This window comes from Talpa occidentalis, unplaced genomic scaffold (genome assembly GCF_014898055.3).
Source record: "Talpa occidentalis isolate TD23 unplaced genomic scaffold, MPIMG_talOcc4v2.1 talOcc4.16, whole genome shotgun sequence".
NCBI classification, from domain to species: domain Eukaryota; kingdom Metazoa; phylum Chordata; class Mammalia; order Eulipotyphla; family Talpidae; genus Talpa; species Talpa occidentalis.
This window is the reverse complement of record NW_023601653.1, coordinates 50,137,078-50,151,126: the sequence shown is the minus strand read 5'-3', so window position 1 is coordinate 50,151,126 and position 14,049 is coordinate 50,137,078. Positions and strand designations below refer to the sequence as shown.

At 42.9% G+C, this 14,049-nt stretch overlaps 2 protein-coding genes across 11 annotated transcripts in view; both read left to right on the top strand.

Moving 5' to 3' along the window:
* Nucleotides 1-10,683, top strand: part of PPFIBP1 (PPFIA binding protein 1) — a 136,766-nt gene extending 126,083 nt beyond the window's left edge. For all 10 annotated transcript variants that reach the window (XM_054696333.1, XM_054696336.1, XM_054696340.1 and 7 more), the window contains 8 exons: nt 972-1,083; nt 1,338-1,426; nt 4,971-5,093; nt 5,614-5,739; nt 6,301-6,489; nt 7,654-7,833; nt 8,460-8,525; nt 8,877-10,683. In XM_054696333.1, coding sequence (XP_054552308.1) covers nt 972-1,083; nt 1,338-1,426; nt 4,971-5,093; nt 5,614-5,739; nt 6,301-6,489; nt 7,654-7,833; nt 8,460-8,525; nt 8,877-8,963 — 972 coding nt within the window. In that variant the 3' untranslated portion in view covers nt 8,964-10,683. The remainder of the gene's footprint in view (nt 1-971; nt 1,084-1,337; nt 1,427-4,970; nt 5,094-5,613; nt 5,740-6,300; nt 6,490-7,653; nt 7,834-8,459; nt 8,526-8,876) is intronic.
* A 93-nt stretch (nt 10,684-10,776) lies between these two features.
* On the top strand, nt 10,777-13,668 carry REP15 (RAB15 effector protein). The gene has a single exon (XM_037514182.2). It carries the CDS (start codon nt 11,319-11,321, stop codon nt 12,093-12,095), a length of 777 nt encoding a protein of 258 aa, XP_037370079.1. The 5' UTR covers nt 10,777-11,318; the 3' UTR covers nt 12,096-13,668.
* Nucleotides 13,669-14,049: the final 381 nt, after the last annotated feature.

The following is a 14,049-nucleotide window of genomic DNA, read 5'->3' as shown; positions in this document are numbered from 1 at the left end:
CTCCATTTTTCTTAAAGAAGTTTCAGGAGAAAAAACATTACAAAGGGAAACCAAAGTGTTATGTTTTCTTAACAGAAAGTTAAATAAAAATGTTGCATTTCAGGGGGCCTCCCTGGTAGCCTAAGATTTAAGTCTCAGCGCTACCACGTTGTGGCCTGAGTTTGATACCTGGCCAGGAAGCTAGCTAATCCACATGGCACCCACATGGTGCAGCAGACCTCTCCTGTCTTACCCGCTACTCCCTTTAGCAATGGTATTTCACTAGATCTGCCTGTTCTGCTTCCCATTCTGTCTCTGGTGAATCTTCTCACCCCCTGCACCTCTGGCCTACACCCCAGTTCTTCTACACCTAAATAAATAAATCTTTAAAAAAAACAATGTTGCATTTCAAAAACTTAAAGAAAAAGGGGCGTGAACTTTAGGATGTTTTCATGTGGCCCAGGAGGTCTCCCCACTTGGCTGTGGTACTTTGGGGTCCTGGGTGGTGAGTGGGTACCCATCCACCATGCTGATGGGGCTGAAATGTAACAAACTGTTGCTCTAGGGTGGGGGGAGTTAGGCATCATAACAGGTGGCTCCCTTCTACTAGCTCTGGCTGGTGACACCCATGGGTATGGCTGGGAAGCCACTGGCCTTTTTAATGAAAAATGATCGGATAGCCATAACAGTAAGTCTTCAGCCTCTTATTTGTCAAAATCATTTTGTGCCTTTATCCCTGGCTCATCTTCCCAATGTAATATAGACAATTCAGTTTCACTTTGCAGAAAGAATAAAGAGAGCCCTACATTTTATATGCAATCATTTAACATGTGTTCCCTGTTACTTATGTACTTTACTTTTTACTACTTTTACTACTTGAGCGAAATGAGTGAATGTAATTGTTTGTTCATTTTGGAGGGCTCTGTATCCTTACTAGTGGCATCTAGCTCATAGTGACAGAAATTTAAAGTCAGTATTTCTGTTTATTTCAGGAACTTGGAATCAAGCATTCACTTCATCGAAAGAAACTCCAGCTTGCTCTCCAAGCCCTGGGATCTGAAGAAGAAACTAATCATGGAAAACTGGATTTCAACTGGGTTACTAGTAAGAGGTTTTAGAGTCATGAATGAATAGAAGGAACTATTGGATGGTCGGAAAATCATGATACATTTTTCCTCTTTTCTATGCAAAAACACATCATGACTTTTCTTTTCCGACAACCTAATGTGTGTGCGTGAAGTATGTATATATGCCTGCGTATGTGTGTATACGTGTGTGTATATATACATATATATATATATATTAATCATAAGAACTGGTGTTCTGTGACCTGGTTATGACCCTATTTCTCTCCTTAGGATGGTTGGATGATATTGGTCTCCCCCAGTACAAGACCCAGTTTGATGAGGGACGGGTAGATGGTCGAATGCTCCATTACATGACCGTGGTAAGTGGTTTTCTCCTCGGATTGGGGGAGTAAAGGTTTTTCCTTCTGATGGCCATACAAATGGAGTGAACAAATACAGTTTTCACCCTGATTGCACCAGAGTTTGAGAGTGTTGCTTTAACCTGAGGAGAGGGGAGGGACTGTTTTCTCTGAAGGTGCAGTGGCAGAATTTGGTGATTGCAAATAGCCTGCTGAAAATTGGGCACTCTGATTTAAAGCTCTCTGAAACCTATTTTAAACTAAGCTGTACAGGGCCTCCCCGGTGGCGCAGCGGTTGAGCGCTGGGTTGCGAAGCTGCCCGCAGCCTCTGCGGCACCGGTTTGATCCCCAGCTGCTCCCCGGCCATGGGAGGAGGATCCCGCATGGCTCTCAGACCTCTCTTGCTGCCCGCTGCTCCCCTCAGCAGTGTACTTCAGTCCTTCTGCCTGCTCTGTTCCCCGCTCTGGCTCTGGTGAATTCTCTCGCTCTCCTACGCTTCTGACTGTACCCAGTGCTTGTATAAATAAATAAATAAATCTTTTTAAAAAATAAATAAATAAACTAAGCTGTACAGGAAGTTGATTTCATATATATTCAACTGTGTAGACACTGATGTGTACATGAGTGGGTGAATTTTATGATATGTTAATTATATATCTCAGAAATACATTTTTAAAATGGAGAATGTAGTGCTTTGAAGCCCTAGAAGTTGCTAAGCTCGGTATTCCCCTGTTCGGTGAGCATTCAGAGGAGGCTCGCCTCTGGTCTGACATGCGAAGGGGACTAGTCTTCTCCCTTCCCTTCCACTTTTGAGGGCTGTTTCCTAAGACCCAGTTCTGCTAGGGCAAGGTCACTGTGGCAGGAGGGAAAGTTGCACCTTCTGTCTGGCTCCTTCATCACTGTTTTCAGCCCTCCACCCAATGGATCAAGGATGTTCCCTTCCTTGCGACATGGGGACCAGTGGATTCCTCAAGAGCTGTTGTAGATTCCAAGCATTACAAGAGACCTTTACTTAAATGGCCTTTTGTGATTTAGGTTATGGATCAAAATACCACATATATCTTCTTCTTTAGATAAGTTGAAAGTTTCTAACAGCTCACTTAAATTGGAAATTTTCAAAATCAAAGAAATAAGAGGTTTAGCTCATGGAATTTGTTTTGTTCTCTATAATTGAACCAAGTCCACATTTATGAGGATGCATTATGTGTGCCTGCTCAAGTGAGGTAGTGCTCATGTGTGCAGCACCTATACTGCATGCTAGGCACTCTTTCTACCAACATACTCACATAAATACTCAAGTTCCAGCTACCCTTGTTAACATTATCATTATCCCCACTTTTGACATGAGAAAATGAAGGAATAAAGAACCTTAACCAAGTTCCATAGTTAGAAAGTGGTAGAAAGTCATAGAGCATTTGAAATTAGGCTGTTTCTTTCCAGATCCCTGCCTGCAACTAATTCAGTAACTCTCTGCCTGCTTCTCTAGGTATAAGTATATTCCCATGGAAATGTGAGTAAATTCAGACTTAAAAGTATAAAAAGTATATGTGTAACTTCCATGATTATAAAAGAATAAAGTACCTTAGAAAACTTGGCCCCGAAAGTCCCGAGCCCCCAAAAGTCTGTTTTAATGTGATATCTTGGATTGGTTCCTAGAACAGAAAAAGCACCTTAGTGGAAAAGCTGCTGAAATCTGAATAAAGTCCATAGTTCACTTAAATTTTATTGTCTCTGTTAACTTTTTAGTTTTGATGAATATATCATGGCTGTATAAGGTGTTAAGTTTAGCAGAAACTGGGTAAAGGGTATATGAAATTCTGTACTATCTCTGGCAACTCTCTAATAAATCTAAAACTATTTAAAAATAAAATGTTTTAAATGAAAAAAATTTTAAAAGTCTGTTTTGTTTTAAAAGAAAATAGATCCTGTGGGCCTCTCTGGTGGTACAGGGGTTAAAGTCTCAGTGATATTAAGCTATTGCCAGCCACTGTGCCATGAATTTGATCCCCAGCCAGGTTGCTGACCCACATGGTGCAGCAGACCTCTCCTCTCTCCTGTCTTGCCTGTTGCTCCCCTTAACAGTGTATTTCAGTAGATCTGCCTGATCTGCTCCCCACTCAGTCTCTGGCTAATCCTCTGGCCCCTGCACCCCTGGCCTACACCCAAATTCTTGTATGTATAAATAAATAAAATACATCTTTAAAAAAATAGCCCCTATTTTTAAAATTGCTCGAAGTATAAACTTTTTAATAAAAAAAAAGTTATTTTTTTAAAAATTGATCCAATATAAGTAGATAAAAATAGCCTCTTTGGAAATGGTTTGACTGGATGTGTCAATCTTAGATTAAAATATGTTAATATCTTTCCTAACTAACTGATGGTAAGACACTACCTTTAAGAAATTAATCCAGAAAGAACTCAGGAAACAATTTTTTACTCAGTCAGTGGCTGTAAAGATTTAAACCGATTGTCTAATTTTATTTTTAAAATAGTTATATAGTAGATTCAAGTTTTTCTTCCTTGCCTTCCCCCCCCCCCCCAAAGAAACATGTTATCAGTAAGGTGTGGCTAAAATGGATGTTTTCCTTGTTTATTACTAGGCGTGTTTGAAAGTAGATTGGTGCTTATATTGACATTACCCACAAATCACCTTCTCCTAAAATAATTTGTTTTGCTGTGTTTGAATATTTGAAATGTTTTCTGTGACCACAGACTAGGGATGGCACTCCTTAAAGGAATGGATTAGTGGCATTTATTACTACTTACAACTAAACTCATTTTACTTCTTCACTTTCACTATGCCTTTTTTCCAAAATTGTTCAGTGTCTGCTAGCTATGGCATAATAATTTAGAACTCGAGACTTCTAGAAGCTAGGGGGAGAATATAATGAGGTGCTCTTCTGATTTCCCCCAACACAGTGATGTGCCTTAGCTTAGAAAGCCAAATCTGGACTGATCTGCTTGACTGAATCAGATCACAGCAGATCAGGGGTGGCAGGGACCTCGTACAGACCTTCACTGTGCTTCCCAGAGTGCTGGGGTCCCGCTACCCTATCAGTGTTGGCAAAAGAGAGAAACAGGGGAGGTCACCTATAGCTGGGAGAACATTAATTCTGGGCATGATTTGGTTTGGAACAGGAAAAGGGTTCTGGGCTTCCCTGGTGGCGCAAGGGGTTTTAAAACACAACCTGTGGGGCTGTCCACAGCCACTGCAGTATGAATTTGATCCCCAGCCAGGGAGCTACCCACATGGCACAGCAGACCTCTCCTGCCTTGCCCACTGCTCCCCTCAGCAGTGTACTTCAGTCATTCCTCCTGTTCTGTTCCCCACTCTGTCTCTAGTGAATCCTCTCCCCCCACACACCTCTGGCCTGTACCCCAGTTCTTGTATACATAAATAATCTTAAAAAAAAAAAAAAAGAAGGAAAAGGGTTCTGTTACTAAAGAAGCCTTTGAAATCATGGGCAGGACTTGAGGACTCCTCTTTGTGCTCACCTTTCCAAGGTATCCTGGAGAAGGCCTCTACTCCTGGCAGCTTGGTGAGCCCTGTGCTGTTCTTTTGCAGGATGACTTACTGTCTTTGAAGGTTGTGAGTGTGCTCCATCATCTCAGTATCAAAAGGGCCATCCAAGTCCTGCGGATCAATAACTTTGAACCCAACTGTCTGCGGAGGCGGCCGTCGGACGAGGTAGCATCTGTGGGGTGGCTTGGCTGTGGTGCTTCCCACGCATGGGTCTGTCCTTGTATACATGACCCACTCCCACTTCTTCCTAGAGCTGGTGGCAAAGGCATCTGGCTCCCTGAGGCGCTGAACCCCAGGCCCACCTTGTTTACTTCTTAGATTTTACCACCCTGCATCTCTCTCCCCGCATCACACCCTGTGAGGCTCCTATCTTCCTACCTGAAGCCAAGGACTGTTTTTAATTATGCTTCCTCTTTCTTGGGGCTGTTTTTTTTTTTCCCTCGCTTCCTAAGTCACAGAATTTTTCCTAAAGTGCTGCTTTTATTCGTGCAGAAAAATGTTTGAAATTCTGTGACCTAATCCTTAAAAGAGAGTTCCACTTAGCAAACACCCTTGATGCCTTCTCTAGAAGGGCCCTTTGGTAGCGCTGCTCGTGAGGCAGGCTTTTTAGACAAAACACGCAGCGGTGATATTTGGGGCCTCAGAGCTGGTGATTGAAGCTCTTGGTGGTACTTTGTCCCCACAGAGCAGCGTCACCCCAGCAGAGGTTCAACAGTGGACCAACCACCGTGTGATGGAGTGGCTGCGCTCCGTGGATCTGGCGGAGTATGCCCCCAACCTCAGAGGCAGCGGCGTCCACGGAGGGCTCATGGTAAGCCTGGAACCTTTGATTCTATCTTTATTTCTTACCAGTCTGTCTCCTTTAGTAGGGTGTGACCAGCAGGTTGCTCATAGGCCTCCTGCTGTCTAACCCCCCAACCCTCCTGCACTACTTTGAGAGCATCTTTGCTTTCAGAGTATTTCTTCCCATATGTTTTATTTATGTTATATAACTCTGGATTCGATTCAAACTCTTTCCCTTTTTTTTTTTTTTTTTTTTTTTGCCTACTGAGACCATATTTTTAAAGCCCTGCAAGGATACTCTTCTGTTCTGTGTACAGAAGTAGCATGAGGAGTTGCTTCCAGAGGCTTCCCAAAGGGCCCTGTCAGAGAGGTCGAACTCCTGACTTTGTAGTGCCCAGGCATCAGGACCTGCTCTAGTCCTCACAATCTGGGGCCGAGTCTCTTAAGACCACAGTCCATACTTTGTGTCCCACCGGACTGTTGGGAGAGGGGTTGGACATAGCCTTAAAGAACAAGCTTTGAATTTAGAAAGAATGGCATAGACTTGTACAATATCTAGTACCTTGTAACAGGTTAACCTTTCTTACAGGTTCTGGAACCTAGGTTTAATGTTGAAACCATGGCTCAGTTACTGAATATCCCACCAAGTAAGACCTTGTTGCGAAGACACTTGGCCACTCATTTTAACCTTCTGATCGGTGTGGAGGCCCAGCACCAGAAGCGCGATGCCATGGAGCTGCCGGATTATGTCCTGCTCACAGCTACTGCCAAAGTGAAGGTTGGCTTAAGCTCCTACTGCTCAGTAGCTGCCCAAAGCAGAGAGTCAGTGTTTACTGTTCCCTGATTATCCCATCTTCTGGGACTTCACTAAATTTTGTGAATGGGTTGAAGGTGTGTGTGTTTCTGGGAACACTTAAAAGGATGCGTTTTTGAAAGTTTCCTTCTAGAGCAGTGTTTGTGCAGATTGTTTATTAGAGTTAGCCATAATGAATGTGCTGTTGGCTTCTCTGACAGACTGCTAATGCAGAAAGCACACAACTGGGGCAGCCAGTACTGATAGCAGGATTTCCTGTTCACCTATGGGTGAACCAAGCATAAGAGTTACATTTCTGTTTGGATAGATTCAACTCATCTGGTTTATAATTGACTAGCTTTGCAAATTAGGAAAATATATTTAAGAAACCATTCAAGATAGACCAGCTAAGAATGGCTACTTCCTATTTACATGGGTCCTACCAAATTCAGATCACTTTTTCATCATTCCTCTATTATATTTTCCTGAAGCTGTTATCTCTACCAACTTAATGTAGAAAGAAGATTAAAAGATGTGCCAGATTTGAAACCTCTGAGGATTTGGTTCTGTTTAAATTCTCAACATCAGCCCGATCGCCATCCCCTTAACAGATGGTCTCAGGGATTATCTAGTGACTAAGCTGGAATTTCTCCTCCCCTTTTCCCTGGAAGCTTTCTCTGCTACAGGGCAGAGATTCTGTTAGCATGGACCTGTGCTATTATAGAAGCATAACAGGCACATGAGATAATCACAGCCTCACCCAAAAAGAGAATAAAGTACGTACCAATTTCCACTCTGGCCTCGAATTGGAAAGCCTTGCAAAGCTGGATGCAACCCTGAGAAATCTCATTGCTCTATGTCCTGTTAGTCATTGCTCTTGGCAATTCTGCTTTTTGCAGTGAGCTCCCAGCTAGTTAGCATGAACAAGGAGAACAAGCTTCATCTCCAGAGGCTCCTGACCAGGACCATTTCTCCTGTCTGGGGACATCACTCACATGGCTAGGATGTTTTTGTTTTCATTACACAGATCTAATCATCCAGTTGCGTGTCACTCCATGATTGAGTGGATCATTTAATTATACATATTACTGCTCCTTTGTCATAGGCATTTCATCAAACCCCTGGATGTTTTTGTTTGTTTTCCTAAAGCCAAAGAAACTTACCTTTAGCAATTTTGGGAATCTGAGAAAGAAGAAACAGGAAGATGGCGAGGAATATGTTTGTCCGATGGAGCTGGGGCAGGCATCAGGGAGCACATCTAAGAAGGGATTCAAGGCTGGCTTGGACATGCGCCTCTACGACGAAGATGACTTGGATCGTCTAGAGCAGGTATATTGCAGCAGCACATGGAACTATCTGAAGGTTCTTCCGACAGTGGAACACTACACAGAAACTGTTGTACATGTCTACTAGTCAGGGAAATTTGCTGCAAATCCTTTAAAAATAAAGATAACGAAATAATCAGAGCCACATACAGATTTCTTACTATGCCACAGGCACTGTGCTTAGCACTTGACACATATTAACATTTGTGGTAACTCTAAAATGCAGGAATTATTGTTGTCCTCCCTGAAAGCTGTGCACAGAGAGGTTAAGTAACTTACCCTAGACTGAACAGCTGGGATTGCAGCCCATTAGGCTGGCTCCTCAGCCTGTGTTGCTGACCTGTGTGGTACATCCTTGTGTGAAGGAAATCTAGGCACTCAAGCAGGCAGGAGTGGGTCCACTCATACTCCTTGGCCGTCTCAGTATAAACTCATGGGACCAAGCAGTGCCCTCTGCTCAACAGCCCTTCAGTGCCATTGTCAACATCAGAGCACTAGAGAAGAGGTAGCAAGAAAGTATTGTAGCTTTTAACATCCAGCTGGAGTTGTAAGAGGAGATTTTATTATCAGTCCCCTTACGATATTTTTGCTTAGGCTCACTGTGCTGCCCTTATGGTGTGTTTTTTGTAGATGGAAGATTCAGAAGGGACAGTGAGACAGATTGGTGCATTCTCCGAAGGCATCAACAATCTAACAGTAAGTGTGTAAAATTTTAAATTATTTAAATTATTTCAATATTGACTATAGTTAAAATGACTATAACCAAGATGAAAATGCATACATTGTACAAAAATGAAAAATGATGTAAAAAAATATACAAAATTAAAAAAAAACAAAAATATAAATATAAATAAAAGTCATCCCCAAGACCACACCCCCCAAAAAAAATATGACTCTAAAGGTAATGTTAAAAACTGCTCAAAAGGACTATGCGTACAGAGGAGCTTGTGTGGTTCTGAGCTCCTGTGTGTATGTGATGTGTGTGCACGACTGTCATAGTTCTGTGTGTGCACATGTGTGTGAATCCTCTTTCTCCTTGTTTTCCAGCACATGCTGAAGGAAGATGACATGTTTAAAGACTTCGCTGCCCGCTCGCCCAGTGCCAGCATCACTGATGAGGACTCGAATGTTTGACAGCAGTGCATAGAGGAGCGTCCTTCTCTGCTCTACTTCTCTTGTGCTCACGGAATATATCCAGCAAGCCAGAGATTGTATATTGCTTATTGTTCCAACTTCTGCTTGTTTGAAAGTGAAGATGGAAGGCGGGGGCCACATGCCTCTTCTGCAGTTGCCACAAAAGCTGACACTGGTGAATGAGCATCTAATTGCTCTTTTTCTATTTAATGTAAAAACCTGTGATATATTATATTTAAAGTGCTGCATTCAAGATGATTATTTTACCATAGTGTTTGCAATCACCTTCACAGGCCGGGGGTTGGGGGCTGTGACCAGTGTGGGGGGCACCCTGACCCATCAGCGCACAGCCCCATGGGTGTCCAAGCAGGATGCATGCTCACCCTTGCCACGTGTGCTTTGTCCAAGCCTCACCTCCGCTTGCCTCCTACTGTCCTGTTTTTATATATTTTTCTAAATATATGTATATATCTAGTACATAGAAAAAAATACAACTTTTATTTTGTGACTTAAGGAAGATGGTAAAATGGCCACATTTAAGAAATCTTTATAGTATTGGATATTTCTTCTGCCAGCAGCTTCCTGAAGCCCTGGAGATAGTCTTTGCTTCTCCACAGCTAAATTTTAACAATGTTGCTCATCCAGGTCAAATTAGTATCTAGAAAATACCCCTTCTTGGATGGCCCTACATAGAGTTGTTCAGCAGATTTTTAAGAATGCCCACATTCTTTACCTCAAGAGCAAGATACTCAAGGGGAACCTTTGAAAACTGTAAACTTGAATGCATTCAAAAGAGCCCCTCAAATTTGTAGAAAAAAATTATCAAGAAACCAAAATAAAACCCTTTACAGTATTACACTTATTGTCCTTTGGGCTCAATACATCACTGCATCAGACTCCGAGCAGCCTGCCGCACGTCAGTCACCACACGTTTCTCAGGCTCTCCAGGATGGGATTTTTTTAAAGCTAAATTTGATCTCAGTCAGGGTTCAGAAACTCTGAGGCTACGAAATCATTTTACAATGGCTGTGGGGTGATACTACAACGTACCTCATGTTTTTCTGTAACACAGGGTCCAACTATTCTTTCTAAAGAAAGAGAAAGCCAGAGCAGAAACCATCACTGTGTTTTTTTTTTTTAAGGGTGTTATAACAAATACTCTATTTTGTATGCTACCTGCCATCATTACTCATGGTGACCGACTGTGGCAAAGACAGGTTTTCACAAATTGGTGGGGGGAGGGGGGAGGGCACGGGCAGCTGGGTAGGCTGACATAGGCCCATGGGCTTGGTTATAAACTCAACTTGAAGGCTAATTGTATGTTCTTTCACGTGATCAGAAGTCAGTCACCAAGCTCCTCTTCAAGGAACTTGAAGCAAATCACTATTTACTCATAACTAAAATAATATGAGGAGGATAATGATCATTTGCTCCCTTCCACTCATGATTTAGTAACTGTATGGGCCTCTTTCTGTATTTGTACTTTATTTTAATGTGGACCTATGTCACCATTCAAGGAACAATTTGTTATTCAAACCTGGTTAAAATACCCAGAGTCTGTTCTAGATGCCAAATACTCTTTCTTCAGGACATTGTAAGTAATGCTATGTGATAAGGTTAAAAGTCTTTTTGATGCTATATTTACAAAATATTATGCACTGCCGGTATTCCCTTATGAAAGGAAATAAAGTCAACTGATAATTGCCTCACGCTTCTTATTGTCTAATAGTTTTTTTGTTCAGAATAACAAGTAGGATTTATTTCTGATACAGAGGAGAACAACACAACCTCTTTGCATTTGACAAACTGTCATAAATGTGTTCAGGTGGAGCTAATCACGTGGCTCAACAGGTAAATCAACACTGGAGGAAACAGGAGCCGAGCTGGGGGAGGAGGAGACCCAGCCGCCAGGACAGAGACGCAGCGAACGGGAATGAGTGACCTGCCAATTTGAAAATGTCAGAGAAAGAGGAGTGCCCTTCTTTAAAGAAAGGAATTCTATTAATTTAACTAAAATTTGAAGAGCAGAAATATATCTTAGAAGAAATTGCTGAGTGAACACTGGGTGAATAGCACTAGTGAGCAGCTGTTTTGTGTGAAAGTCACTATCACTAACTCAAGAGCCCCGCCAGGACCTGCGTGAACCAGCACACCCACTTGACAAACAAGCCCCAACTGTTTGTTTAGCCTCGTGGATATATGCTCAGTGGCACCAAGTACGCTGTTGAATTACAAGATGATGACCACAGGACAGAGGTGACTTTCTTCATGACATGAACTTGAAAAAAGAAGCAGTTCTGACAGAGGCTCCTATGTTCGCTCTTTGGGAGCGATTCTGATCAGGCGCAGAGAAAAATGGGGCAAAATACATCCCAGCTATCAGCTCCTAAGGGGCAAAATACATCCCAGCTGTCGGCTCCTAAGGGGCAAAATACATCCCAACTGTCGGCTCCTAAGAGCAGCAAGGAGGTGGCCAGCGTCTGTGAAGTGGTCAGCGGAGCTATGGTGCATGCAGCACAGAAGCTGACAGAGTACCTGGGATTCCAAGATCCTCAGAGCAATCTCCGCGCAACTCCCAACACACTGAATGAGATCTTTCTCATCCACTTTGTCACTTATTGCCAAGTCAAGGGAGCTGGGGAATGGCTCACCACCAGCAGGATGAGCGAGCAGCAAGTTTCGCTGTTGGGGGCCGACTGGGTTTGGACCTTTTGGGGACCTGATAAGCAAATAAGGCTGCAGCTGGCAGTCCAGACTCTACAGCTGGCGGTGCTTCCACCAGTGGAATCTCAGCCCACTGACCTCTGCCATCCAGACTCCAGGGCACAGGAGCCTTCCAAGGAGAGATGTAGGTTTGATAAGATGGAAAGCTTCTGCCAGTTGATGGGAGAGGATTGTCTGGGCCTGTTCATCATCTTTGGTGTGCCAGGAAGGCCTACAGACATCAGAGGGGTTGTCCTGGACAGCGTCAGGCAGGAGTTGGAGAGAAGCCAGCTGCCTCGAGGGGAAGCCCTGGCATGGTTTGTCCTGGAGACTGAAGATTGCATCCCCATTGATGAGCTTCTGGGTAACTGTCTGAGCACGACGGACAGGCTGAGAGAGGTGGGCAAGGTTTACATCCGCATCCTCTGAATCGGGTATATGGCAAAAGACTGATCTGTAAGGCATAAGGAAAAACATACTTGATGCTGATCAGCAAGCCCCTCTGCTTACTTTCCTCCCACTGCAGATATTGTTTTCCCCCCCAACCCTGTCTCCTATTGACTGGAAATGATTACCTGGGTCATATTACCTAGAACATGTTAGCCTCATGATTGTGAGTGAGGGTCTCAGGGGGAGGACGTTGGGTGGGAAATTACTTTGATTAAGTGAAACCAGGGAAGGAGAGGATAATAAACTCACCATTTAAGTTTGATTTGCAAAGAAAAATATGTGTCTTTGTTTGAAATAAGCATTTGAAAAGGTGAAAAGGGATTTTGTTGGTGTCAAAATGAGGGGGTGGGCAGCTGAGACAGGAGACCACAAACAGGTGTGGTCATACTGACAAAACCAGTTCAGCTCAGGACTCACCGTCAGACTCTACACGACCCCCTCCCCAGCCCTGCTCTTCCCCTCTAGAGAGGACGCTTGAGTGTTAGCTTAACCGATGGGTTCAGCACAGCAACCCATGTAACTTGCAGTCATCACCACCATTTATTTAGCATTCGCAGTAAGGACAGTGTTTTCCTGAGTAAAAACCACCTTTGCTCTAAAGCCTGGTGGGATTATTACAGTACTGTAGGGGCAGAAAAATCATCTTCCCTCTACCCTTCTAGAAGGCAGAAGCCAAAAATGCTTAAAACTGTCAGTGGAAGAGAAAATGATGAACACATGACAACCAAGTGCCTGGTGCTGCTCTCTGCCAATCCCGCACAAAAAAACAAAGTCCTCCTTTGGGAAGTTTCCATCTTATTGGTGGAAGAGTTATAATACACAAATGTATGTACATATACTTTAAATACATCTTTAAAAATACAGATCAGGGATGCTACAAAGAAAACTAAAACTCAGGTAAGGGGATAGAGTGGAGGCATAAATTGGGTGGTTTTCAACAAGCAGATGGACCCAGGGGGATGAAGCTCAGTGAATTACATGAGATGAGAAACACAAATACTGGGTGATTTCACTCATGTGGGCTCTGAAAATATGGACAAACAAAACAGAAGGAAAAGTCTTAGATACAGAAAAGAGGTGATGAGAGGGGAAGGGAGTGAGGAGTGGGTAAAACAAGTGAAGGGGTCAGTTATACAGTGATGGTGATCATGATGTTATATGGTGAAAGTAGGCTTTTGATGGTGATCCTGATGTTAGAAACAGATGATGGAGTATAAAATACACCTGAAACAATGTTATAAACCAATGTTACTTCAGTAAAAGTATTTAAGGGAAAAGGGGTGGTTAAGGAGTGCCTCCCTGTAAAGGGAGCAGTTGACCAGAGATTGGAGTGGAGAGAAAGAGGGTCAGTGCAGACATCTGGTTATGAGTGTTCCGGACACAGCACAAAGGCAAAGTACCTGAAACAAAAGTGGATCTGCTGTGTTTGTGGCACAGCAAATAAGGGTGGTGTGAGCCAAGGACTTGATGGGAGATTAGGTCAGAGAAATAGCCAGCAGACAGACCAAGTAGATCATCTTTGCAAGGATGCTAGATTTTATCCAGAGTGATACAGGGGTAGAAATATTTTATTTTTTTTAATTTTATATTTTTTACATTTTTCATTTTTGCACAATGTACGCATTTTCATCTTGGTGATAGTCCCCATACAATTTCCCCCCGCTGGTTTTGATCCTGCTCCCTTCTCCCTAACCTGTAGTGTGTCTCTGGTTTATAGTTGCTTGTTAATTTTGATTGTGATTTTATTATAATTAGTCTTTTTCCTGGTCCCTTATTTAGGTTTTCTAAATTCCTGCTATGAGCGAGACCATCTAGTATTTTTCTTTTTCTTTCTGATCCAGCAATTCCACTCCTAGGTATTTACCCAAAGGACACGGAAACATTAATTCAAAAGGGCACCTGCACCCCTATGTTCATAGCAGCACTGTTTACA